The sequence below is a fragment of the Agelaius phoeniceus genome, chromosome 1 (genome assembly GCF_051311805.1).
Source record: "Agelaius phoeniceus isolate bAgePho1 chromosome 1, bAgePho1.hap1, whole genome shotgun sequence".
Lineage (NCBI taxonomy): Eukaryota > Metazoa > Chordata > Aves > Passeriformes > Icteridae > Agelaius > Agelaius phoeniceus.
The window spans coordinates 17,946,337-17,970,810 of record NC_135265.1 but is presented as its reverse complement, the minus strand read 5'-3'; the positions used below and the strand labels follow the sequence as shown (position 1 = coordinate 17,970,810).

General features: G+C 39.1%; 1 protein-coding gene across 14 annotated transcripts in view; it reads left to right on the top strand.

Moving 5' to 3' along the window:
• KIAA1217 (KIAA1217 ortholog) overlaps positions 1 to 24,474 on the top strand; it is a 355,505-nt gene that overhangs the window by 285,979 nt on the left and 45,052 nt on the right. For all 14 annotated transcript variants that reach the window (XM_077173875.1, XM_077173881.1, XM_077173889.1 and 11 more), the window contains one exon: positions 19,160 to 19,983. In XM_077173875.1, the coding sequence (XP_077029990.1) occupies positions 19,160 to 19,983 (824 nt within the window). The remainder of the gene's footprint in view (positions 1 to 19,159; positions 19,984 to 24,474) is intronic.

The window sequence follows — 24,474 nt, the reverse complement described above, 5'->3', positions numbered from 1 at the left end:
TCCAAGAAAGAACAATTAGTGCAACTTGAGTCAGAGCTGAGCTGGGGCAGTGTAGAGTACCTGGAAATTCCAGGTTTTGTAGGAGTTAGAGTGGCAAAAAGTTAATAATGTTCCTAACAGCAATGGGGATTTTCACTGCCAGGGTGAGAGGAGAGGAGTTAAAATGACTTGTATAGGAAAACAAGACAGACATTTGTTAAGTTCTGTAAACTTGTGCTAAGTAGCTTTTATTATTGAAATTGCACACCTCCAACTTTTCATTTTTCCCCTTGAAAGTGACTGGTTAGCAGGCTGCCAACATTTTAACTCTCTAGAGCTAGATGCAATGTGTGAACTTAAAATTACCCTATAAGTACTAGAAACCCTTAAACAACTGTCCAAAAATGTGAGGCTTCCAAGGAGGCTAAAATTCAGTGCTGCTTTGCAGAAAAGATAGAGAAATAATAAAAGCAGAATAATTCTTCTGTGTTCTTAAGGTACCTGTAAACATACATCTAGCATCTTTAAGTTCTCTTCATTGGGTGGCTTATGACCTTAACATCAATAAACATAAAAGTTGCAAACACTGCCACAGTTATATCTTTACATTGCATACTACAGCTAAAAAAAAAAAAAAAATCTCTTTGCATTATATAGAGGTATTTAGAACAAAAGTATTTATTGGAAAATAATTCAAGCAATAAATTGAGTGACTGTATTTTAGTGCTAGGATGCCCATAGGACAGCATTTATATAAGTTGCCTTGTTTTTACCTTTCTGATCCTGTTACTTTAAAACTTTGTTTCCTTTTGGGAAAAAAAAAAAAAAAAACCAAAATGAAAAGGCAATTGCTAATACCTCTATTATCTGATAGAAACCTTCCAAATGATACAAATCTCATCTCTCCTGCTGTTTTGCTGTCTGCTTTTTCTAGTGCTCTTTTTGTCACTGAGAGGTTATGACAACATAAGCCATATTGTATTTATAAACATCACGTGTTTCCTCGATATGACTCGCGGTGTCTGCCAAACAGAACACATGGAAGAAACATTTCTCATTAGCTCAGCATTGGTTTTGGTTATGCTGATTTCCGGGACAGGAAAAATGCCTTCCTTACTCAGATTTAACTTTGAATACAGTGGAAAGAAAGCCTCTGAGTGTCCATGAAATCTCTTGAGCAGAGACACTGCAGCTCTTTCAGGCCACATACTTGGTCTGACGAAAAGAGAAAAAGCAGTTTATTTTAAAGAGCAGATGTAATGGCATGTATTGCTGAAACTCATTCTGAATTAAAATACCTGCCAAAGCCATCTAGAAACAGAACTCACCAAGACATGTAAGGTAAGATGATGCTTATAAATAATGAAGGATATATAATTCCTTTTTTCTTCTTTTTTTTTTTAATTTTATTTTCCAAACTAAAATATATATTCAGATTAACTGGGAATTTCAATCAGAACTATGAAAACTGTTTGTTCTTCCTTCAGCTGTGTGAGAAAATAAATATTTAATTGCTCTTTAAACCACCAACCTCTACTCTTGGATTTTATGTCTGTTTTCAAACTTAGATATTGGACATGAACAGTTATTTTCCTACTGGCTGTTACAAATCTTGCTGAGATCTGAACAAAATTTATAAAAGTCTCTGATGTTCTGGATTTTCTTTTTACTCATATGGATTTTACTACTTTTGCTTTGAGTGGGTTTTCAGTAGTTACCAATTATTTATGCAACTACAGACCTGCAGATACCGAGGAGTACCTGCATCAAATCAGTCTGTGATGAAAGACTGTAAATGTACTTGTTCTCTTTCATTCATGTGTCCTTTGATACACAATACCTACTGCTGTGCCATGCCTAAATTTGGGAGAAAAAGGATAGAATTGTAAGGGAAAAACTATATTTTTTTTTAGCTACACATAAAACAGTATATTAATCTCAAATGTTTTTTAGCCCAAAGCTGTTTTGTTTAAAGATACAGATCCTGTGTAACAGTTGGATGGATACTCCAGTGTGGCTTTTTTAATATGATGGCTTTATGCTTTGGTGTATTTTATTTATTTCACAAACATTAGGAATAGTATTATATGTATGTATAGGAATATATGTAAGCATAAGGAATATAACCTTGTAGATACTATTACTTATACCAACATTTTAAAAGATACTTTTTAGGGTGTCTTGGGTTTCTTTTATTTTCAATTAATGAGGATGGATTTTAAGTTTATGTGAAACTGCTGTTGAAAGAAAGTGTCATGTTCTTGATATGAAACCGCTCAAGGAGTACGAGCTTGCCACACCCATGCAATAATCTCCCAGTCAGTCTGAGAGGAGTGTCATGTGGTAGATATCACAAACCAGTTACCTGGAAACTTCCAGAGAGTGGAATTTTTAGGAGGAGGGTTCTTTATTTCCCACTAACAGGCCTGTATTCAAACTGGTCTGCCTTTCATGCTGAGGTTTGCTGAGAGCTTACCCTGCAGCTAATGAAGTTACCCACAGACAACATATTATCTCTTTTGGGTGAAGGTCTTTCCAGCCCTTCATTAAAACTAGAAATTTTATCTCTCATACATCTGAGGTTCTCAGGCAAAGATTTTGCTGCCTTCAGTGAGAGCTTGGCCTGAATAAAAACATAAGGATTAGATTTGAGTCCATTTTTTATTGTCTACTAGTTTCTGGTTTTATTCTTACTCCACCTCTTTTTACATAATATTTCCTTGTGCCAATTCTTTAGAAGTTTTGCTCTTTTTTTCCCCCCGCTTTCCTTGCTTTTAATAGAACAGTTTGCACTAATTTGACTTACTTGAAATTCCTAAATACTTGACAGAGTCAGATGTTGCAGGAGCTCCCTGAACATATTGATAGATGATAAAAATGCTCATGGCTGTGACCTCCCTTATGAGGAGGGGAGGTCCTTCTTTACCTCTTTTGTAAACCAGGTAGCTTATCTGAATTGCAGGAGTCATGCAACTCAAAGTCCAGTCAAGTTTTATGACTTCCAGGTAGCTTTCCAAATGAGCTGTTACTTGACCGGGGGTTAAAAATAACTTTTTGAAGGTGAACATTTTGCTACCACGATTCCCAGAACCAAGTGAAGTTAGCAAGAATATTTCTTCTTCAAAAAAGCCATTCTTCTTGTCATGCAGGACCTTAGCTTTTCCAGTAAGTTTTCCACAAATCCAAAATGTGTTAGCTCATGATTGTGTCCCAGATTCTCTGCTTTCCACTAAGTCTTTAGATCAGTATATTATTAGTCATTAGCCTTATGAGTTGTAAAGATAATTAATTCTGTCCCTATCTTCCTTTTAACAAAGAGGAGTAAACCATTACCTGGTGTTTAAGAAAGCACAGTTATACATCTGAGGATCTTGATTCTTCTCCATGCTGGATTGTACTTTTTCTAATAAGGGCTCTGGAAAACTAATCAGTCTTCTGAAAATATGAGCAGTAAAAATATCTTTCCTTGGATACAGGTTAAGATCTGGGGTTAAAAAAAGCCTCAGCTGGCAAAAGCAAGACAGTTGCAAATATCAGCACGCAATAGGACTCCGTGAGAAATGATGTGATGCTGAAATTATTTTTTGTCTGAATATATGTCTTTCTTACATCATTGCAAATTTGAACTCCATGTGACTAAGTGAAAAGACTGAATGGGTGTGTTGGGTAAAGGTGTCACTTAATATTTGCTATAGATAACTTGACCTTTGGGTAAACTAGATTGTTTACTTCAGCCATGCTGACCAATTTGGATATTTTTGGGATAGAAGGAAGTAAAAGGAAAAGAAAATGTAGGATTCAAACAGTGTAGGAGGAAGTTTGTGATCTAAGACTCTTAGTTGATGCACTGATAGCACTTCTGTCTTTTCAAAAGACATAAAACTGCAAATGCTGTTCAACCTTAAGGCTATGAGCTGTGGTGTGGCTTGGACACTTGCATTGCAAAATCCAATTGAATGTCAGATTGTTCATTACCATTTCTCTTGCCAGTATTGCTGACTCTGAAACTCAGCACAACAACTTATTTTTTCTGATTTTCTGTGTCACTGTATTGGAAGAAACAGGTGTAAACATGCTGCCTATGTCTTTTGACTATCAGCTCTGTTTTATAATATTTCTATATTTTTTACATTTTTTACTTATCATATATCTGTAATAGGAATTGTATTTTGATTCAGTTGTTTGGTAATGTAAGATGAGACCAAGGGTTACACTTTCTTTAAGTTCATTTAACTATATCAAATTGTTCAGTTTTAGTTGTTTTCAATGCAATGAGAAGAGATACAAATATGGAACAAAAATAAGGCTGAGTTAGTACAGGGAGTCAGAAAGCCATGCATTTATTTTGATTTATGAGTGCAGTTACTAAAAGTATTTTTCTTTTAAATAGCAGAAATCTGATATACAGCATATTTAAACCAAATAAAAATGCTGATCTGTACCAGAACTGTACATCTTTGAAACTATTCCTTTTTTGGAAAAAAAAGAGATGACCCCATCAGTTCTGTGGTGTCCTAAGGAAATGCTGAAATAGGGATTGGTCTGAAGGGTTTGGCTCCCTTCATTGGTGGTGGTTGTCTATGTTATGTACATGGTGTCCTTCATCTCTTCAAAGAGAATAGGGAGGGAGGAGGAAATGCTTTCTGCATTTTCATGAATTACATGACTCTGTTTATTCTCAGAAAATTCTGCCATAAAAAGCATCAGTGGAAAATCAGAAGAAAGGAGCAGTTGGTTTGAAAGCAAAGGCAACAATTGGTTTGAATGCAGCACTAGTTATGAGGGTTGTCATAATGTTAACTTTAGAAAAATAGATCAGTAACAGCTTTTATACATTCAATCCAAACAATCTGAATAGCTTATGGGATGGGTGGGCCATGCTATACTGATGAGATAAATGTGGATATTGGCAAACATATGATGTAATTATGTAAATCCGACCTTTTTAGGATTGAAATGTGTTATGTTTTAGTGTGTTTATATTTTTGTCATTTGTGATAACACCCTGAAAAATCTTGGCTGAAATGCCAAGAGGTTTCTTAGTGCACTCACCATTCTGTCTGCATAGCACATGAAGGAAGCATAGGAAAATAAAGCATGAGAAATTTATTAACTTCTCTCTGCTTAATTGGATAATCTAAACATTTTTTTTAACTCTCGCATTTCATTTGTTCATAGGAAATTAAATACATAAATAGGCAGAAATGAGTGCCTGTTAAGTGATCTGGGTGTTTGTCTTGCCAATCAGCAGTAAAGCAGTGCAGAGTGGTAGAGGGGAGATAGCTCAAATGATGAAATGCTGCTGGGGAAATAAACTTCCACACAGAGGCACTGTGATTTCAGACAGGCCAATGCAAAATGTGCTGCATCTCATCCATCTTTTTGCTCACTTTGCCTAAAGTGTGGCTAGACTGGAGGCTCTCATGGGATGGCTCTGGGTCAAGCTCCAAGTGGCCTTCTGCTCCATTCCCTTGCAAGCAGAGTTCAGCCAGTGTGTTGTCAAGGTTTTCTCATTGACACTTCATCTGTGACAGCAGGTTCAGCACAGGTACGACCAGGCTAGTCCAAATACAGCTCAAGGAATGGGCTCTGTATTTAAGATGAGGCATGTTGTAAGCTCACATTTTATGGGAATGTAAAAAGCTCACATAAAAGCTCGCATTTTATGCTTTCCTCTTATTTTTTTGTTTGTTCTCGTTTTACACCTGAAAAAAAGGTGACCTCAGTTTAGGAATGGGAAGGGCCATTGAACATTAGGATTGCCAAAGAGCTCTTAATGTGCAGGTGTTCTTGAGGTCATAAATCTGTGTAATCAGGGGATTGATAACACGATGGAATTGATAACACAATGGAATTGATAAGGAAAAACTTTTCTGAGAAGTAAGGGCTGCATGCACGTGTGAATGTACACACACATGCCATGTCCCATCACTTGTCAGAGCTTGGTGCTGGTTCAGTCAAAGCAGAACTTGTGTTGTCCCCCACTAAGAAGCAGACATGCACAGAGGGCAGCAGCCAGCTCAGCGCTCTCTCTCAGCATGCAGTCCCACTGCTTGGGGCGTCTCAGAGATGCTGCATTCAGGCCTCACTTGCAGAGAATTGTTATTTCTTGCACTGTCTGAGGGAGATGAAGCTGTTTGGAGCCTTACCTACATCTTCAGTGGTAATGGCTGAACCAAATGTTGGGTTTCAAAAGCCATTTATAGCTTTAAAGTGCATCTCAAATATCTTTGTTTTGAATATGAGAGTGAATTTCAAAGGCCAGTGATGGTCTCACCTCCTTTGCCCATGTCCTCAAGCATTAGTGGGTCACTCCAGCTGGCATTTACCTGAAGTGCTCTGCTCACTTCTTTCCTAAAAACAACCCTCACGGTCTGACCCCATCTGCCAAAAAACCCATGAAGCCTCAGAATATTAAACAAAATGAATTAAGTTTATGTTGGATGTTCTTTCTTGTCCCTCTTCTCCCTCCTTTCTTGCTCTCTCCCTCTCTCTACCATGCCTAGTGACAGCATTGTCATAACAAGAACTAATGCAAAATCTAGCATTGAAGAAAATTTGCATTAATTCATGTTTTTCTACTTATTCTGTTTTTCTCTTTCTTTCATTTAATTTTTTGTTGACTTTTTCTTCATATGCAAATCTCTTTAACTCCTCTTTTTCTCATCAGTTCCTCTCTTCCCATATTAATTGTCTTTTTTTGTTTCCTTTTTTATTTATTGTCCCTTTCTTATTTCCCTATTAATTTTTCAGCACTCCATCTCCAATATTACTCTCTTTCATCTTTCACAAACTCCTATTTACTATTCTTTGCACTGCCTCATTCCCTTTTTGTTTTGTCTTTTTTCCTTTCTTTTGTATTTCTACACTGAGAATTCCCTATTACCTTTCCACATAATACTTCTTTACCTCCTGTCTCTCTTCCCTGTTTCAGGGAATCACAGAGGCATTTAGGTTGGAAAAGATCTTTAAAGTCATTAGTCCAAGTCATGAGTTAAGTGTTAGTAAAATATCTGCAACACATGACTTGCTTATTTTTATTAATATTTCTGCATTACCTATGAACTAAGAAGGGAACATTTCATGCCACAAACTCAGTTGTCTGCATTTAAAGTTAGAAAGTTTGGGCATAAATAAGTGTACTAATGGTAGGACAGAGGAAGAGGAAAATGAATGTCCTTCCACATTGCTCTGCTGAGAAATAAATAATGTTTATTGTCAGCTTCAGGAGAGAGATGCTTGATTTTTAATTCAATAAAACAGGAACCACAGGTCAAGTTTGATTTTCCAAGGCAGATCACAGTAATGTCCCTTGCATGGACCAGCAAGCAGCAGATGGAATGAAGCCATCGGTGTCCTTGGGATTATAGGATCTCAGCTTTCTTATAAAGAAGGGGGAAAAAAAGAAGGAAAAAAGTAGGATGAGAAACAGAACAGAAAGTGAGCTAAATGAAAAGACATATGGGCAGGCTCACTATAAAGAATTTTTTTTAAATCTAATCCTTATAAGATCAGTGTAAAAATTGCCGCCCACTGCAGCCAGTGGTGAGAGGTTGGGAATGCAAAAGGGCAGCTTTGTCCCACCCAGCTCAGGGGAATGAGCTGATTCTGGAGGATGTCTGTCTGACTTTCTTTTAATGAAACATTAGGTGAGACAAATCCTCAATCCAGAGCAATTAATATTGCTTCTTGACTTTTTGAGAGGTGCTTAATGCATATATGTCTGCGATACATGCTGTGATACTTTCCTATAGCTAGGAAAATGTCCTTGCCTAAATCAGGACAGAAACAAGGGGAAAGCATGAGGTTTGAATTAAAGGGTAGAGAGACAGACTGCAGACCTGACGTAATAGTTCAGTTTTGCAGAACCTTCTTCATGCAACTCCAGTGAGAGTTGGCTATATTTGCTCTAGTAAACTTAAAAAAATTTTTGAGAGGCTTATAGAGTTTCCAGCAGATGACTTCCCACTTTTGTTTGCCTTTAACTTTTTTAATCCCTAAAAATAAAAAATTTCAGATTATACTGATTTTTCTGATCTGCCATCACCAAAGGATAGGCCAAAAATGTACTGCTTTTATGCAAAACATATATGTATGTGTGTATACATAATGTTAATATACAGGTTACAAGACAACCCTGTTCTCTTGGGAGCTCAGATGCTATCTGTGGGCTGGTTCAAAGGCTTTGTGCACAGGCTGGTCCACACTGCAAGCTCCAGCTGTTCTAGTGAGAGTGCTGCTTTGCCAGCAGTGAAGTTGCTGTCTCCTTTATAGTGATGCATTCTAGCCAGTAGTAATGTGCTCTGGGGCGTAAGAGAGCTTTTTGTTTGTTTGTTTGTTTGCATGTGTGTTGTAAGAACTAGGGAGTTTGAAATAAGTATAAGAGAATTTTATGGTACTTGTGTTTACTCCAAGGCATATCTGTTTCACTGCATGCCTTTGGAACCAGTAAACAGAGGGAGTACAAACAATATGCATGTTTAGGAGAAGATAATGTGGTCTGCACATAATCTCAAATCCAGTATGTGTTAGGCAGCCAGAACTGTTCTGTTCCCTCCCTGTTTGTTTAGCTTGGCCTCTCAAAATCAAAGAGCTTCTGTAGGATTTTCAGTCTTCAAGGAAACAATGCACATATCCTTGTAGGTACAAACATGGGCAGTGGGCTGGAGAGCCGATGTGAAAAAGTCAAGGCCAATTTGAAAGAGTTTTTCAGGGTCATGGAGAGCAGAGTAGGGTGCAGTGGCAGCAGCACAGCCTGGCTGGATGCCAGTGTGTGTCACCTGGGTGACTTTGTGAAGGACAGCAACTTGGGGGCTGTGTTCTGCTCCCTCATTTTTGCCACAGGGAAGCAACTGAGACTGGGATCAGGATGAGGTAAGAACATTTTTTTCTTCTCTGCTGAGTGTTTGGAGGCAAAGCTAAGCATCACTCTCCTTTTGTAGAAGAAATTGACTTTGTCATGGTGCCACCCTAAGCAGAGAGAAGGAAGATGCTGATGGCAGTTCCCCAGCTGCCTTCATGAGTCTTGTGTATCAGAGCCAGCAGAGCTGGGACATCCTGCAGACCATTCCACAGATTGGTCTTTGTCATCTCAAACTGTTGGTGTCTTGGATCAAAATTAGAAGCTGGGTGGGTGATAGGACTGATGAGGTGGCGTGAGACCTTCCTTGGCAGAAAAAAACCCAAATCTCAAAAACCAAATCCACTCCCAAAATTTTAACCCCAAACCCCCAAATACAGGAAAAAATATGCTTTCTTTGCAATTCAGCTCGAAAAGCTGTCAGCAAAGTGTCTTTGGGTTCTGCTGGACTGAACTTGTTGAATTTAAGCAAAACTCCATTGACTCCATCACACACTTTGTTCTGGAGTGCTGAGAACAAAACCAGGTCGTGAGTTAGTGACCAGCAATCACTGGAAGTGCTTCCATGTTTTCTGTCAAGGAAACAGTTGTTTATAGCACCACGAGGCATTAACTACTCGATTATTTCCATTCATTAAAGTAATATTAAAGGAATAGGAACAAAAAGAGCTGTTATCAGGAGCAGAAAGAACTTTGATTAACAGTCAAGCAATAAGTTATGTCTATGCCACATGTGTATACCCCACAGGAGACTTCAGAATATTTTCTGGCTTTATAGTTGTGTGTTTTACTGATGTTTCGCCTCTAACATTTCTTTCTGCTTCAAAATGAGGGAAACAAGCAAAAAATAAATTGATGTGATTAACAAATTGATGGAAAGGTTCACCAGACCAACACTGTTGATGATTTAGAAGAAAGGTGGGTGACTGGCATTACAGGTCTGTGGTGACTTGAGCCTATCATTAATATAGACATTAACATTGTTTTAAAGTCTGAAATTAACCTGAACTTCCAGGCTTGGTCTCAGTGAAGCACAGGGTGTTGTGCCTCTTAGGGGCATGCCCTTCGCTTACGCAGGGGCTTGAACTGAAAAGAAGTTCTTTTTCTGTACAGTACTTTCTAAACAAATATATGGCAAGTAATTTTACATGGGATAATACATGGCAAGCTAGATAATGCTTGAGGGCTCTGATAAAGTAATTGAAATGGAAAGTGATGCTTGAATTGTTTGTATGCATTGTTAGAACCTACAAATTAAATAACAGCCTTGGTAATGATATAGCTGCAATACTTATGATGTTGTGCCTGATATATTATAAAATTAAAAGCAGATTAATTCATATAATGAAAAGCTTTTTGTATACATCAGACATACATGAATATCATGTCATGTGCATGGAGAGCTGGTTATATCCCTGTCTGATGTTCTGGGATATACTTTGTCATGCTAGAGTCCAATTACTGAAAATGTGCAGCCTACCAGTTTGCAATTCATTGCAGGGAAACTTAGCAAAGTACAGTCATCTTTTTTATCCTGCATGTTAGCATAATAATTTCTCACTTCAGGTTTGTTAGCCTGTAAGGAAGAACATGGATAGAAGAATATTCTCTGCAACTGCTGAAAAGCACATGTGGCAATAAAGTGTTCTAGGATAATTTGCTTGTTTTTTTTTTACTCTTGATGTTTCTGAGTCTGGTTGGTCTGCCAACCTAAGCATCTTTCTAACTAGGTCAAGTATATACACCCATTCATTAAAAGGGGATGCTTGACTGGTTAGTTAAACCTGCCAAATATAAACCAGATGCCTGAATGGTAAATACTGCTTTACCCCTACACTGCAAGAAACAATCCTTGACTGATTAAATTTGAAATAAAAATAAATAGGTTTAACATTGTTTCTGTGCCATAATAATATTTTATTATAGTGCAAGTGCAAATATTTAATAAAAATAATGTTTTTAAAATATTTTACATGGAAACTGAAAAGTAGGCATTTAAGTAGACATTTCTGAAAAAACTGTTTATATTACACTGCATATAAATTCTGTAAAGTTCTAGTCAAGATCAATAATGGCATACAAATTTATGGCATAGATTACAAATCAGAATTCACAGCAGCTGTCTAGAAAACCGGAAGACTTCTCTGATGCTGGGCTGAGGGTAGTAAGGGGTAGAACACCTGGATTTTTAGTTTTGGCTACCAGTTCTGCTCTGATCTTTCTCCTGTTACTTAAGTGCTTAGTGTCAAATTGCTATTTCATAGCAGGAATGAATGATGCCTCCTTCACTAGTGGCTGAGACTTAGAGCAGTACTGTGAAACAGAAATGCTGCTCCTGTAATGTCCCATTAGGGCTGATTCTGTACAGCAGTATTAGCTCATGATCATATGCTTAAATTGTATTTTTATTCCTTTGAATGCCATTTATGATGATACAGACAATTTTTTACTTGCACAATAGCAAAATCACTCAAAAATCCAAACCAAGAGCAAAAAAACCAACCCCCCAAAGCAGAAGATAACTGCAGGACTGGGAAGGGTTTGTGTCATGAGATTTGCCTTTATGACATGTAAGTGTCATCTCTTTTAGGCTGCAAATGCTGTCTTTTTAAGGAGACAATTTCCATATTCTATAGTATTTTTGTGTGAGGGCATAGAAGGGAGTGAAGCATCCTTTCTGTTCAAATTTTTGAAAATGTATTTACCTTTTCTATTGCTTCCTCTTAAAAAAAAAAAAAAACAAGAAAAACCAAAAAAAAACCCCACTCAACAAATCAAACCAAACATAATGGCTTATGTGGTTTGCTGCAGAGATAACAATGGGATTGATTTATGGGGACCCCGAAGTTCAGGTTGTCCAGGTGGCTCAGGTGCCTGGTTAATGAGTAGACAGCTCCTCCACGGGAGGAGCTGGTGCTTCCTCTACAGTGGCACTACCAATCTGAGGAGGTGAAAAGCTTCTCAGGTTTATTTTGATGATTTTTTTTTCCAGAATTCTGTTACTGGTTTTGCTAAATAGTTGGAGGTATTCACCTGTTGGGGAATTAATATGTATAGGTCTCATAGTGTTGCCTTTGAAATGCACTGTGTTACTGAAACAGAGGTTACTCACTATTTTATTTATGGCTTTCCCCTCTGTGAGTCTCTTTTGTGGTTCGCTCCAGTATGTTAGTTTCTTTCTATGCATCTTATAGGCACACATTAAAAAATGATTGAGTGGCTGAATCACAGTGTTGCACAGTTTGTGACTGGGTGACATGCCAAGGAGGTTATTTAGTGACTAATTTTGAAGGGGAGGAGAAATTGCTGGCTTGTCACGTGGAAAAGTACTTCAGTCTATTCAAACAGCATTACTTAGGTGACCGGATAAAGCAAGATGGCCTGGTGTGAGCAGAGGGAAAAAGGAACATTTTCCCTGTTTCAAAACCTTTTTGCAGAAGACATGGATATACAAAATATTATACTATAAACCAAGGATTAATATTCAAGACTGAAAACAAAAAGTGCTTTATTAGAAGAAGTGGAACCAAATGTTCATCTCACTGCTGTAGCCATTCAGGGGATTTCCTTAAGAAACAGTAAGTGACTTTAATTAGTTCAAAGCAAAGATCTTATCAAAGATTGTTTTATTGGTCCGTAGGCAACAATGTTGTCTAAGAGTGTAGTAAGGGTGGTAATATTTTAAATTGTCAAAACAAATACTCAGGATAGCATCTGGATAGCTGAAGAAGTTATGTCCAAAAGAGTAGACTGTGTAGGATTTGGTCTGCAACCTCTCCTCTCTGCTTGTTTGCATGATCCATCTTCAGCATGCAAAGGTGAAGCACTCAAACATTATTTTTGATGTTACCATTACATTTGTTTTGTGGTTAGCTTAGAATTTTATGGATCTGTTTTACGTTCAGTAAAAAGTGAACTAGGTATTCTTTGTTTTCCCCATGGGAGCTTTAGGATATGGTATGAATTAAGCTTATACGTAGTCAGGGATATAAAAGGACATACTGAGACATGTAAAATACCTTGAGGTAAAACATTTGGATCACTGTAGGGACTGGATTCATACACAAGTGTATATTAAACATATATGTATAAAATAAGGGAAAATAATGTTAAGAATGTGTTTGATGCTCTATGGTATGGCAAGGGAAAGCATGGTGTGTCTGAGCTTCAGGTCAATGTATTGGTAACCACAGCATGGTATCCTAGAAATTCTGCTTTTGAGTATCAAATAGTGCTTTTGCCATAACCTCTATGCACATCTGCACAACTGGGAGAAAAATATGGGGACTGGATGTCACAGTGATATTGGGTAGTATGGTGACAGCACCTAATTATGTTTCAGTCAGAATGCCTCCTTTCCTCTAAAATGTCCTCTAAATTCCATCTAAATTCCACCTTCTAAGACAGTGAGCATCACCTTCTGCTTCTCCTATTTTGTTCATGTCAACTTCTAGCTAGCTGACCCTGGCCAAAATAAAAAGTAATCTGTGAACATAGAAACTAGAGGACTGGATGATTTCACCATCACTAATCATCATAGACTCATGCTAAGAAACATCTTATATTGACTGATTGTGTTGCTGTTCATCAATGCAAAGAAAAAAACAAAGAATTAAGAGCATAAATGGAAGAAGAAAGACCCAATTATTCTCTTGACATATCCACCATAGTAGTAATCAGACCCTAGAAAGAGAAAGTTCCTGTTTCATAGATGTTCTGAGTTTTTATCTCAAGTCTCCTTTCACCATAATACAGAGGTTTTTACAGCTGGGCCTGTACCAAACTATACAAAAGGACTGAAAGAACTGAAACCTAGGTGCCTGCTAATACTGGGAAGATAATTATAAATGTTGAGATTTCTTGGGGAGCTCTGCAACTCCTTTTCTGGAAAACTAGCCAGGAAAAAATAATAGAAATATATGAAACATGTTAAGAACAGCTAGCTGGGTCTTGGACTTCCCCATTCATTGGAAGTTTGAGTGTTTGAAATCAGTTTTGTTTTACCAGTGTGTGGTTCCCATAATGAAAAACAATTGTGAACCCTGGCAGCTCCTAGAACCTTGTACTGTGGGGCCAGATTTAACTGAGGCCAGCTTCCAACATAGGCAAGGTCAGTGGTTTCATGGTCTGAAATCATTTTACTGGGCATCAGAGGGTCCATTCTTAGCCAAAATTGCCAAGTAAACTTCTAGTCTGGAAGCACTGCCAGGGAGTGATGGCCATTGAAACCCCAGCACATCTCGCTGCTTAGTAACCCCAAATACCAAGCACCCACCCTGCTAAAGAGAACATGGAAGAGTTGGGGTCCCTACCCCAGATCAGACTATGACCAAGTTGACCCAGGTCTATGAATCTGGAAAGCCAAAGCTCTAGAGCACCTCAGGGATGTCTGGTAAGAAATAACATCACCGTTGACTGAAGTCTGCTGGGTGGTTTTTTTTTCAACTTTCGTCTTTACTGATACTTTTCTGAAATGTTTCAGCTCTCTTGGATTAGAGTTGTCTGCTGAAAGTACATATCATTGAAAAGCTTCTGATCAGAAACAGCTACAAATTATGCAAATGTGTTTGAAGTTTTCAAATATGACATTGGTTAGCTGAAGGAACCCACAACTGCAACCAGCATGATTTTTTTTCTGTAATGGCCCAATAGAATGGGGAAGTTTATAGGTGCTAGAAGGCATTCTATGAGAAAGCAAGAAGAGACAGGTGTGACAGCCTCTCAGTGTTGTCTGATTTGGCTTCAGACAGTTTTGGTACAGATACTTAAAATTCTCATTTAACTATTTACCAATTCTGCAGTTTTCAAGTGTATTTTTTCTTATTGTAAATTATCTTATTTTAGAAATATTAAGAATATTTTCAAATATTAAAAAATTTGAAAAAAAATTTTTTCAAAAGTGGATTTGTGCTTTCAGCTTTCCATATCCAACTGGAATGAAAGATCAGTCATGATAGAATTGTAATCATATAGTGCAACTAATGGTGAAGCTGAGAGGTTTGGACAACTAGTACAGTGAAGTTGTCAATTTATTTTATGAAGAGAGAACAATCTGATGGATTCTATTGTTGTTGGATTGAGGGTTCTTTACTTAAGTCTTTCCTCAAGTAGAAAAGTAAAGGATTGGAAAAGTACAGGATTGCCTTCGTTTTAGAGGGGTTTTTTTCTGTTGAGCAATTTTCATAAAAGATCTCTTTACAGTTTAATTTATCAGTATTGTATCAGTAGTTAGTATTTCTGTAGCTTTTTCATCATAGACTGCAAGGTCTCAATAAAATTCTTTGCAGGTGTCCTGTGTTTACTGTTGGGTGAGCCAGCTTGCAGAGCATAGGAGCGCTTTCCTCAGGGAAGTACAGGGTGTCAGAGGGAGAGTAAGAAAAATAATAGCTTCACTTGGCTGAGAGGTGATTAATGAAGTCTGTTGGGAACTCCCCAGTGTCTCCAAGAGGGTGCATGGACAACCTTCACCTTGGGAACATGCTCGGTGTAGGTTTTTGGCAGTCTGAAAATCTTGGGGCAAAGCCAGTTGCTGTGTTCTCTGGTGATGTAGAGGAGGCCTAGGAGAGCAGAGGGAAGGGCTGCCAGGTCAGAAACTTGGCCTACTTTTCCCTTTGCCCGAGTTTCACATTGAGATCATAGCAGATAAAGGCTTGAGTCAGATAAAGGCTGTGTGTGTGGTATCCGGCTGCACAGTGAGCGGGAGCGTTGGTGCTGTGCCCGTGACTCAGCAGCAGGCGCGGTGCTGGGTGCTGACCGGCACTGTCCTGGCAGCTGGCACTGCCCTGGTGGCTGGCACTGCCCTGGTGGCACTGCCCTGGTGCGTGCAGACACAGCTCTGAGAGCCCTGGCTGCAGAGTCACCGGCTCTGCTTGTCCTCTGTGCAGCCACCAGGAGCGAGGCTCCTTCTGCCCACCTGAGTGGATGGTTTGCTGGTTTGCTGACTTCGTGCATATAGACATTTTCAAAAGATAGCAAGTTACTCAGGGTGCCAACAGGCTTTGAAATAAAGAACATAACTGGTTTTATAGAACATTGACTCTTTAGCATATAGCGACTCAGTTTTAAAAAAAAATTAGCAAAATCTGTATCTTTTAGACTTAAGTCTTGTTCAACTGACCAAAAACCTCCACAGCAGATGTTTAAACATGATATGATCTTTTTTACTACAGAAAGGGAAAGATTCTCAGTGATGTGATTTTCCCTTAAATGTTTTATACAGAAATGGTTGCTAGTTGTTTACCATATTTTAACCTAAGGATTGGTAAGACAAGTTTCCATTTCAAGGATGTAAGGTCTATAGGCAGTAGGAACAAGGAAGAGCTATGTGCTAAAGGAATCCCCGCCCTCAGGTAAACATATGACATGGCTGCAGTTGAAAAGCACATGATCCTGTGCTTGCACTAAAAAATATCCTTTTGCCCTCAAAGCAACCATGTGGGACAGCACCCAGTATTTACAGGCTCAGATAAACCCAATATCCTCTTTCTCTGTCCCTGAGTCATGCAAAGTCCAGCAACATGTGGCTTAAGACAGCCTATGTAGAAGAGTATGGGGTTTCATTGAGCAACATGGGGGTTTTTTGGTGGAGGAGAGAAGATTTAAAACAGCACAGAAAGTGGGCTATATATGAGAGAGTGGTTAAAAGAGAAATATAAAGGATGGTCTTTTCTTGCTTCTCATCTGTAACTCTTTGGTGTGGTAGTCTAGGCACACCAAAGAGGTACAGATGAGAAGCAAGAAAAGACCATCCTTCACATCCTTACTATTAGCAAAGAGTCTGGAGGAGAGAGAAAAGTGGAAAGAGAAGACATACCAACCATGTGGCAGAAGACACTGTAATCCACTGGGTAGAGCTGCCTGGCTCCTGGTGACCAGCTCAGGTCCCTGCCCACATGCCCCAGTGAATCTTTCCTGGGCACCCTGGACTCTCTGGCTCCAGCAGTCTCCCCATTGGTACACTCTACCCAGGGCCTGAGTCCTGGCTTAAAATAGCAGGTGAACTTCTGAGAAAGGGGTTGGGTGCCCAGGTATTTGTGCCCTGCCCAGCCCAAGGGAGTCTTGATTGAGGCTCTGTACTCCAAGCACTACTTTAAAGCAAAAGTAAATAATGTTACATACAACAGTACTCAGACACAAGATTTTGAGCAATAGCTCAGTCCCATATTCAAATTATTTTCCATCTTAAAGTACTCCATCTAAATGGTGTTATGGTGGAAAATAGGAATTTTTCTTTGACAGATTGCTTTGACTTATGAGTAATGAATGAACATATACAGGAATATGAAGTCCAGAAGTTAGGGGAAATTAAACTCCTTGCTTTCAAATCTTCCCATGGAAATTTTCTCCTCTCCATAACAAAATTCCGTAACATTGGAATTTTCCTCTCACTGCAACCCAGCATATCCTAGTGGCTGTGTTTTCTTTGACAGATACTATTCCATTTGTTGTAGCTTTATGTGAAGCAACTAAACAGGATATTGTGTAGCTTGTACAGTAGAAATCTAGGAGGATTTTCTTTATCTCGGTTCTTGTCTTGGTGTAAAACATCTGCATTTGCCTGTCCCTGAAGACATGATCCCAAAGCTGCTCAAGTTAGTAGGAGTCATTTTGTTCTGCTGGCCCAGGCCAGAGTCAGTATGTACAATATAGCTTAGTATGTTGCAGTGGTTCTTCACACCAATAGAAAACTGTATTGAATTCCCTCTTATAAAGTCATTAATACTGTTTAGTTATATTTTAATCATATCTTATTTAAAAGTCCAGTCTAGACTTATTCTCTGTGTAAATGAAAAAATTATGCCATGTTCCTGTTTGACTTAATAATTTTTGTCTGGCTCATTTATGACCCATCCCAGTACACACCTTTGTTCTGTTAAACTTAATTATTATTGCTGTGGCCACAATCAGGTTATCTCCTTTCTTCTTGCTAATACCTGATACTCCAGACTGTTGATCTCTGGCCCTGAGGAACATCATTTCTAATTCCTGAGTGCAGAACCTGCTGTGATAAGAACAGCTATTGTTTATGTACTGACACTGCAATTCCCTTACGAGTGGAAAAACCTGTGGTGGGGCAGGAATAATTTCTTGCTTCATCTGCCATGGATCACTGTAACTACAATGAATCCAGTCACACTATCAAGCAAGGAGTGAGAGGGGAGAAAAATTGTGTAGATTTCAGATCAGCAATATCCACAATATTTTGTGCTCTGTAACTTTAGGAATGTGGAGTCAGGCTTGGTGATACACAGTTTTCTACAATCCCTTGGAGGTGCTGGAGAGGGAAGATGAAATTGTCAGCATGAATTTTAGAAATTATAATTTTTTTTCTTATGTAGTTAGTCCTCAGCTGACTTTTTCATATCCCTCTTCATGCACCTTACCCCAAGGGCACCAGAGGAGGCACATGATGCTTTCTAGAGGGAGAATTTCTCCTGTCTGTCATTGACAGCATTCAGTCATCCAGATAGGTCATGGCTGGGCACATGAGGTTCTACACTCTTAAAAGCACACGAGTCCATTGCAGATTTTTGCCAAGCCTCTCTCAACAAAGCACTAATACATTTGTTTTGGAAGTTTCCCTTTTCTTTTCCTTGCTTGCTCATTCCTTACTGCTGCTGCTTGCAAAACTATGATAAAATATTTGATGGCTTTCTGAGCATGTTCTCCACAAACCCTCTGAATCAGTCTTATCTTTGCAATGACACGTTACATATGATCAGACTGTTTTCATATAAGTTGACTGTGTTATAGTCAATGAATGTGTGTGTTTTTCTACTGTGCTTTGTGTATCTTCTACGTAATAATGACCACATCAAGTCATTAGCAAAAGCTTAAATCCTGCACTGAAGAAAATGGCTAATTAGTTGTAAAATTTCTTTTTTTTGTCTAAGAACTTCAGGTATGTTTCTGATGCCAGAGCATCAGCATTTTTATCCTGCTTTGGAATCAGTGAACTCTAGTATGTGTCTGATCAATAAACTGTGTAAGTCTCTCACTGGCTACATGTACGTGGAACACCTGGCATCACAACCCCTGATTTCAGTTTCAGTAGCTGTGAATATCAGATTAGGGTGAGATGGTATTTGCATAAGTAAAAGCATTTTTAAACCTCTCATATTCCTTTAACATACAGCCCATTTTTTTGCTATTTATAGTTGTTGTTTTTGTTAGGCACTAAGGTCCCAAAGTGTTTTATTTATGCAGATGTAAAATTATTATGTCTCGAGGGTTTATTTCCTAATTTTCTGTAGACAACCCATATCATGTTTTGCTCATTCAGTGATTTTGTATCTGAGGTGTTTTTCCTTTACTTTCCAGATGCAGAGGGAAATTGCTTATACGGGACGAGATGGGCCAAGTGGTTCCCGCCCTGGATCGGCCACACACCCTCTGCATGCGATGCCCAGCTCTCCACCCTCCACCCCGGTGCCCCACTCCATGCCTCCCTCTCCATCCAGGATTCCCTATGGTGGGGGCCGGCCCGTGGGCGTGCCAGGCAATGCCACCATCCCCAGGGACCGGCTGTCCAGCGTGCCAGCCTCGCGCTCCATATCGCCCAGCCCGAGCGCCATTCTGGAGAGACGGGACGTGAAGCCAGATGAGGACATGAGTAACAAAAACCTTACCCTGATGAGAAATGAAAGCCTGTATGGTGACCCCTACTTGTTTCACGAGGCGAGGATGAGTGTGGCTGCACCTCACCCCGGACACCCGCTCGATGTCCCCGATCACATTGTCACCTACCATCGCAGCGCCATCAGGTCATCGAGCACTTACTGCAGCCCCTCCATGCAGCCTGAAATGCTGGAGCAGTCCTTGTACAGACAAAAGTCACGGAAGTACCCGGAGAGCCATTTGCCCACTCTTGGCTCTAAAACACCTCCAGCCTCACCCCACAGGGTGGCTGACATGAGAATGATCGATATTCATCCTCACCATGGCCCTCACATTCCCGCCCACACCATCCAGCCTGACAGGTCTTCCCCCAGCCGCCAGTCCTTCAAAAAGGAGCCGGGAGCGCCCGTGTTTGTGGATGCGAAAGCGCGGAGTGCTGTGGGCATGGCCGAGGCAATGCCCTCTCCTGGGGACAAGCAGGCTTTTGGCTATGGGTCACCCACGATGCCCAAGGACAAGGAGACAAGGTAAGGCAGAGCTGGGGCATAATTTATGCAAATGAGAAATGTTCCTAATCTGCACATCCTTTGTCATTTAAGACTCAGGGGACAATGTAACAATGTAATGTGTAGGAGGCTGCTGCACCGGCTGCAGTGTTTATTAGCTGTCTGTCAAGGTAGTTAGTAATTTAGGGGAGATGTGACACCATCCATTATTAATTTGAAAGTATTGTCAACCCATGATGAATCCCTAGTTATTTTCATTTGTGTAAATTTCAGTCTTTGGAAAAAATATAATAAAATAAAATGATTAACTGGGATTTTTCTTTGCAGACAGCCAGATCATGTTACAAGAACAAATGATGTTCTGTTCCTGCTAATAAGGGAATATATTTCACCCCCGTTAAGAATGACACTTTGATATTACAATTTTGGTTCTTTATGGAGTGAAGTTTTTCTCATCTAGTGTTAGGAAATGGGAAGAATTTATCATTACTGTCTTATCTCCTGTAAAACATGAATTTGCATAAAAATAGGACAGTTGTTTACAATAATCTTCCTTGAGGGGGAACTGCTGAGAAAAGCAAGTCTGTCCCAGGGAAGAGATCAAAACATGAATACTGTTCCCAATAATTTTTCCAGCATCACAAGTAGTGGGTGACCTGACTGTTGTTAACTTCAGTGTGATGGCAATGATGACAATGATCTCTCCTGTCTTTTTAAGGACCAAATTTACACAAAGGTCTGTGAAGGCTTCTCCTGCCTTACACCCTGCCCTGGGAGAGAAAAATCATTGCACTGCCAGGCGGTTGCTGTGTGTTTATATGAGCTGCGTTAATCTCTAGCGTATTGTTTGTGCTGTTAACTTTTATAGAGCTCTTTAGGGAAGTGAAGATGAATAGCTGGAAAATGCTGAGCTCACAGAGGCCAAAGGTAACTGCTGATTGCCTTAACCACTGGGAAGATACAGAGCTTCATATAGACCCTAGGCTTTCCCTCTATCTAAGCAGCTTACTCAGTAGTTAGTTGCTGCTTACCATGCTTGGCCAGAAAAAAAAAAAGTGGGTCATGAGGTCCACTGGTGGAGAAAAAATGGAAGAATATAAAGAAAAACAGCCACCCACAAAAATTACAGGCTTATAGCTTGGTAGTTATGACATAAGAGTATGAGATAGGGCATATTACAAGGTAAAGTCAGTGAAATTGGATTTTTATGTATCTGTTTCCGAGAGAAAGTTACAGGTATCTGAAATTTCATTTCAAGCCACCATTATTACATCTAGGAAATTATTTGAAGGAAATTTGCCAATTTTAATCCATTTACAGATTGAAAATTCTACAAAGTTCATTATAGGAATTGAAAATAAGGAAGGACACAAAAAACTTTTATGTTTGTAGAATTTTCTGTCTTCTGGGCATCTCAGCTGTTCACTCAGCTGCACAGATATGCACAAGAGTGTTTGTTTGTGAATGGATAAAGAGAAACTACACAGATATTTCTGCAGCTCCTTAAAAGGGAGTTTTTCACCAGGTGTTTTAATCCTGGTCCCAGAATATATTAACAATGAGGAAAAGAGCATTTGCATAATTGCACTTCCAAATAAATACATGACCTTAAAATTCAGCATAGTGTGTATTAGTCACATGGCACTGAAAGAATAATTTTGAAAGCTGTCTTTATGGGTTGTGGCTTTTTTTAACCTTGAGGAAGTGTGACTTTCTAAAAGTAATTGTAAATATCAAAAGGAATTCATGCAAATTGCATGCAATATTAAGAATTGAGTTTGAGTTCTACAAACACAAAATGGTCTAAGCTTTAATTTAGCTTTATAATAATCTCATGAACTTTGAAAGCAAACACTGTTTAAACCATACTAAACTAAACAAGGGGTTATCCGTGTTGAGGTGCTCTTTTCCTGCTTCATCGGGGATTGTGTTGTTGCAAGGTTGTTATGGATACCTGAAGGATGATAATGGCAGAATGGTATCTCCTACCTTGTTGTGTCGGACTTAGAGTTTACACCCCTAAACAGTATGGGCTTGCTTCTGTGAGAAAGAGTATTTTTGTGATTTTAGAGTTGGGGCTGAATTCATTCTCTTCTAGGCATGGTAAAATGAGGTGTAGGCTGCTCTGTTGTGTATGTTATCCACTTGCTGATGCCAAGTGCCTGAGAGCCAGGCCACAGCAAGCTCAGGGCAGTGTGTTCAGTCAGCCTGCCTGCAGAGGTGTCAGCTCTGGGCAGACAGAGGAGCTCTTAGCCTTGGAGCTACTCAGGAGAGAGGTCTTTTTCATCTCTGCACTGTGGCATGAGAGACTCCCCATCCTGATTCATTCAGGAGCAGGTTGAGGACCCTGCAGGCACCAAACCCATCATCTCAGCACTGTTGTTGCTTTAATCCCTAGTGGAGTGTGCTGAGAGCAAAGAAAACATCTCTTGTGTCATGACTTTATGGAAATTTCCTCGAAGCAGCACTGTCACAACCTCAGGACAATGCAAATTTAAGTATAAATCAGGGGAAATTTTGAAAGGGATAGTGACAATGTCAGAAGTAAAAGTGAATCTCTCTTCCCATCTCAATTCTTCAATTTTGCAGTCCAAGGCTGAACTGGGATATCTCTGTACTTTATCAGAAAATGTTGGGTACTTAAAACAGATATCCTGGTTTTGTTGAAGAAAATGGTTCCATTACCTTTGGAACATTAACTGCAGCAGATTTGGATCTACAAGAGATGAAAACTGGGACTTCTGAGCTCTTCTGTTGGAGTTTCCCATTTTAATTTGACACCATAGAAGCCAGTTTCATCAAGCCAGCTGTTCAAGGCAGAGTTGAGAGAGATTTAATTGCTTCATGTAATGCTTTCTTGTAACTGTTTTACCTTTACAAGATAACTACTTCTGTAGTGGTATAAAGGATTGACTAAATTCTCACAGTTAATTCATTTACCAGAAGAGTCCCATATAAAGCTCTTTTACAACAGTGAGAAGAAACAAATTCACAGAGATTTAAAGAAATAAAAAATGTTAGTATTCATGTGCAGAAAAATATTAGAAGTTATAACAGGTTACAGCAGTTCACCTTCAAAGGGGGATCATCTCCTAAATCTGAGGTCTGCTGGAAGAATGAGTAAATTTTTGTGTGCATGAGTTGTTTAAACAGAGACTTGCTGTCATATTTTTGGATGGCTCATTTGTGTAGCTTGTGGGACATTTCTGGAAGTTACTGCAGGCAAAGCAGATGTTTAAATGTTGATAAAATGGAAAAGAAGCTGTTTATCCAAAAGTGCATTAAATTAAATGCTGTCTAACTTAAAATCTTTGCATTTACAACACATGTTGCAAAATTCTAGATTATTTGATAGTGCTAAATATATATATAATAAATGCTTCTACTCTGAAACAGCAAGATAACTCTATAGAATACTTTTCCTCCAAAAGCGTTTTTGGGGTGTACTATGGTTCTCTTCTGCCTGAACACAACTTTTGTCCTCTTCTTTTTATGCCATACTAGTGAGAAAAGATGACAGTTGGATTGAGCAAAAAACCTGATCACATTATTGGCTCATGGCTTGCAGTTCAAGACTAAAGTGTAATGGCTGTGTGTAGATTGTTAGATATTGTTCCCCCCAACAAAACCACTTTATTGTTAGATATGTTGAAGTACAGATGGACTCTCTATGCATTAGGAAAGTGACCTTACTTTGTAAAGTCATGAACAGTGAGAGACTCCATCAGTGATGCACTGAGCATTTTATAAGGGGGGCTTTACCAATACACTGTCTCAGACACTTTTCACAGGGCCAGAACTGCATATTCTTCTGTGAAAGGTGTTGGATAACCAGGCATTAAAAATGAAGTCAAATGACCAATACAGGATGGAGGAAAGGTAAACTGTATTTTCTCTTCCTTGTGTTAGGGAACTGTTTGTAGGAAGATGAGATGCAGGCTCTGGGATAAGAGTTGTCAAATAGTGTAATAGCTGGTGTGCTTCAGAGCTTCCTTTCCCCTTCAGCTTCAAGATGTAGAAGATTTGAGTTAAATCTTCTCCTTAGAGGAATGACATATGACCTGTGTGAATCCTTCTGTGGGAAGAAAGCCAAATACAGAAGAATTCTGCTGATCTTTGGTTCCCACCCTTTCAAGAAACCTACTCATTTGTTTTGAGGGAATTTGCAGTAAAGTCTAAGATACCTTCACTTGATTCTGGGAAAGTAATTGGGAAAAACAGCCTACTCCTGTTTCCTTTCTTTTCCCAGTGAGGTAAAAAAAAAAATTGTTATAAAATGTTTCTATCATAGAGTAATATAGAAAGAAGTGTGTATTTCTCTGTCTCTGACCCCCTTTTCATTGCTTCATTTGGAGCTTAATTATAAAAGAGGAAGTCACAGAAAATTTTTTCTCCAGAAAGGTGGGCCAGGTAGTTCATGGTGCAGATTTGGTGTTTGAGTACATCTGTTGTGGGTGATGTACTGCAGTGCCTGGGGTTGGACAGGAACGTGAATGAACAGTTGCACAGACC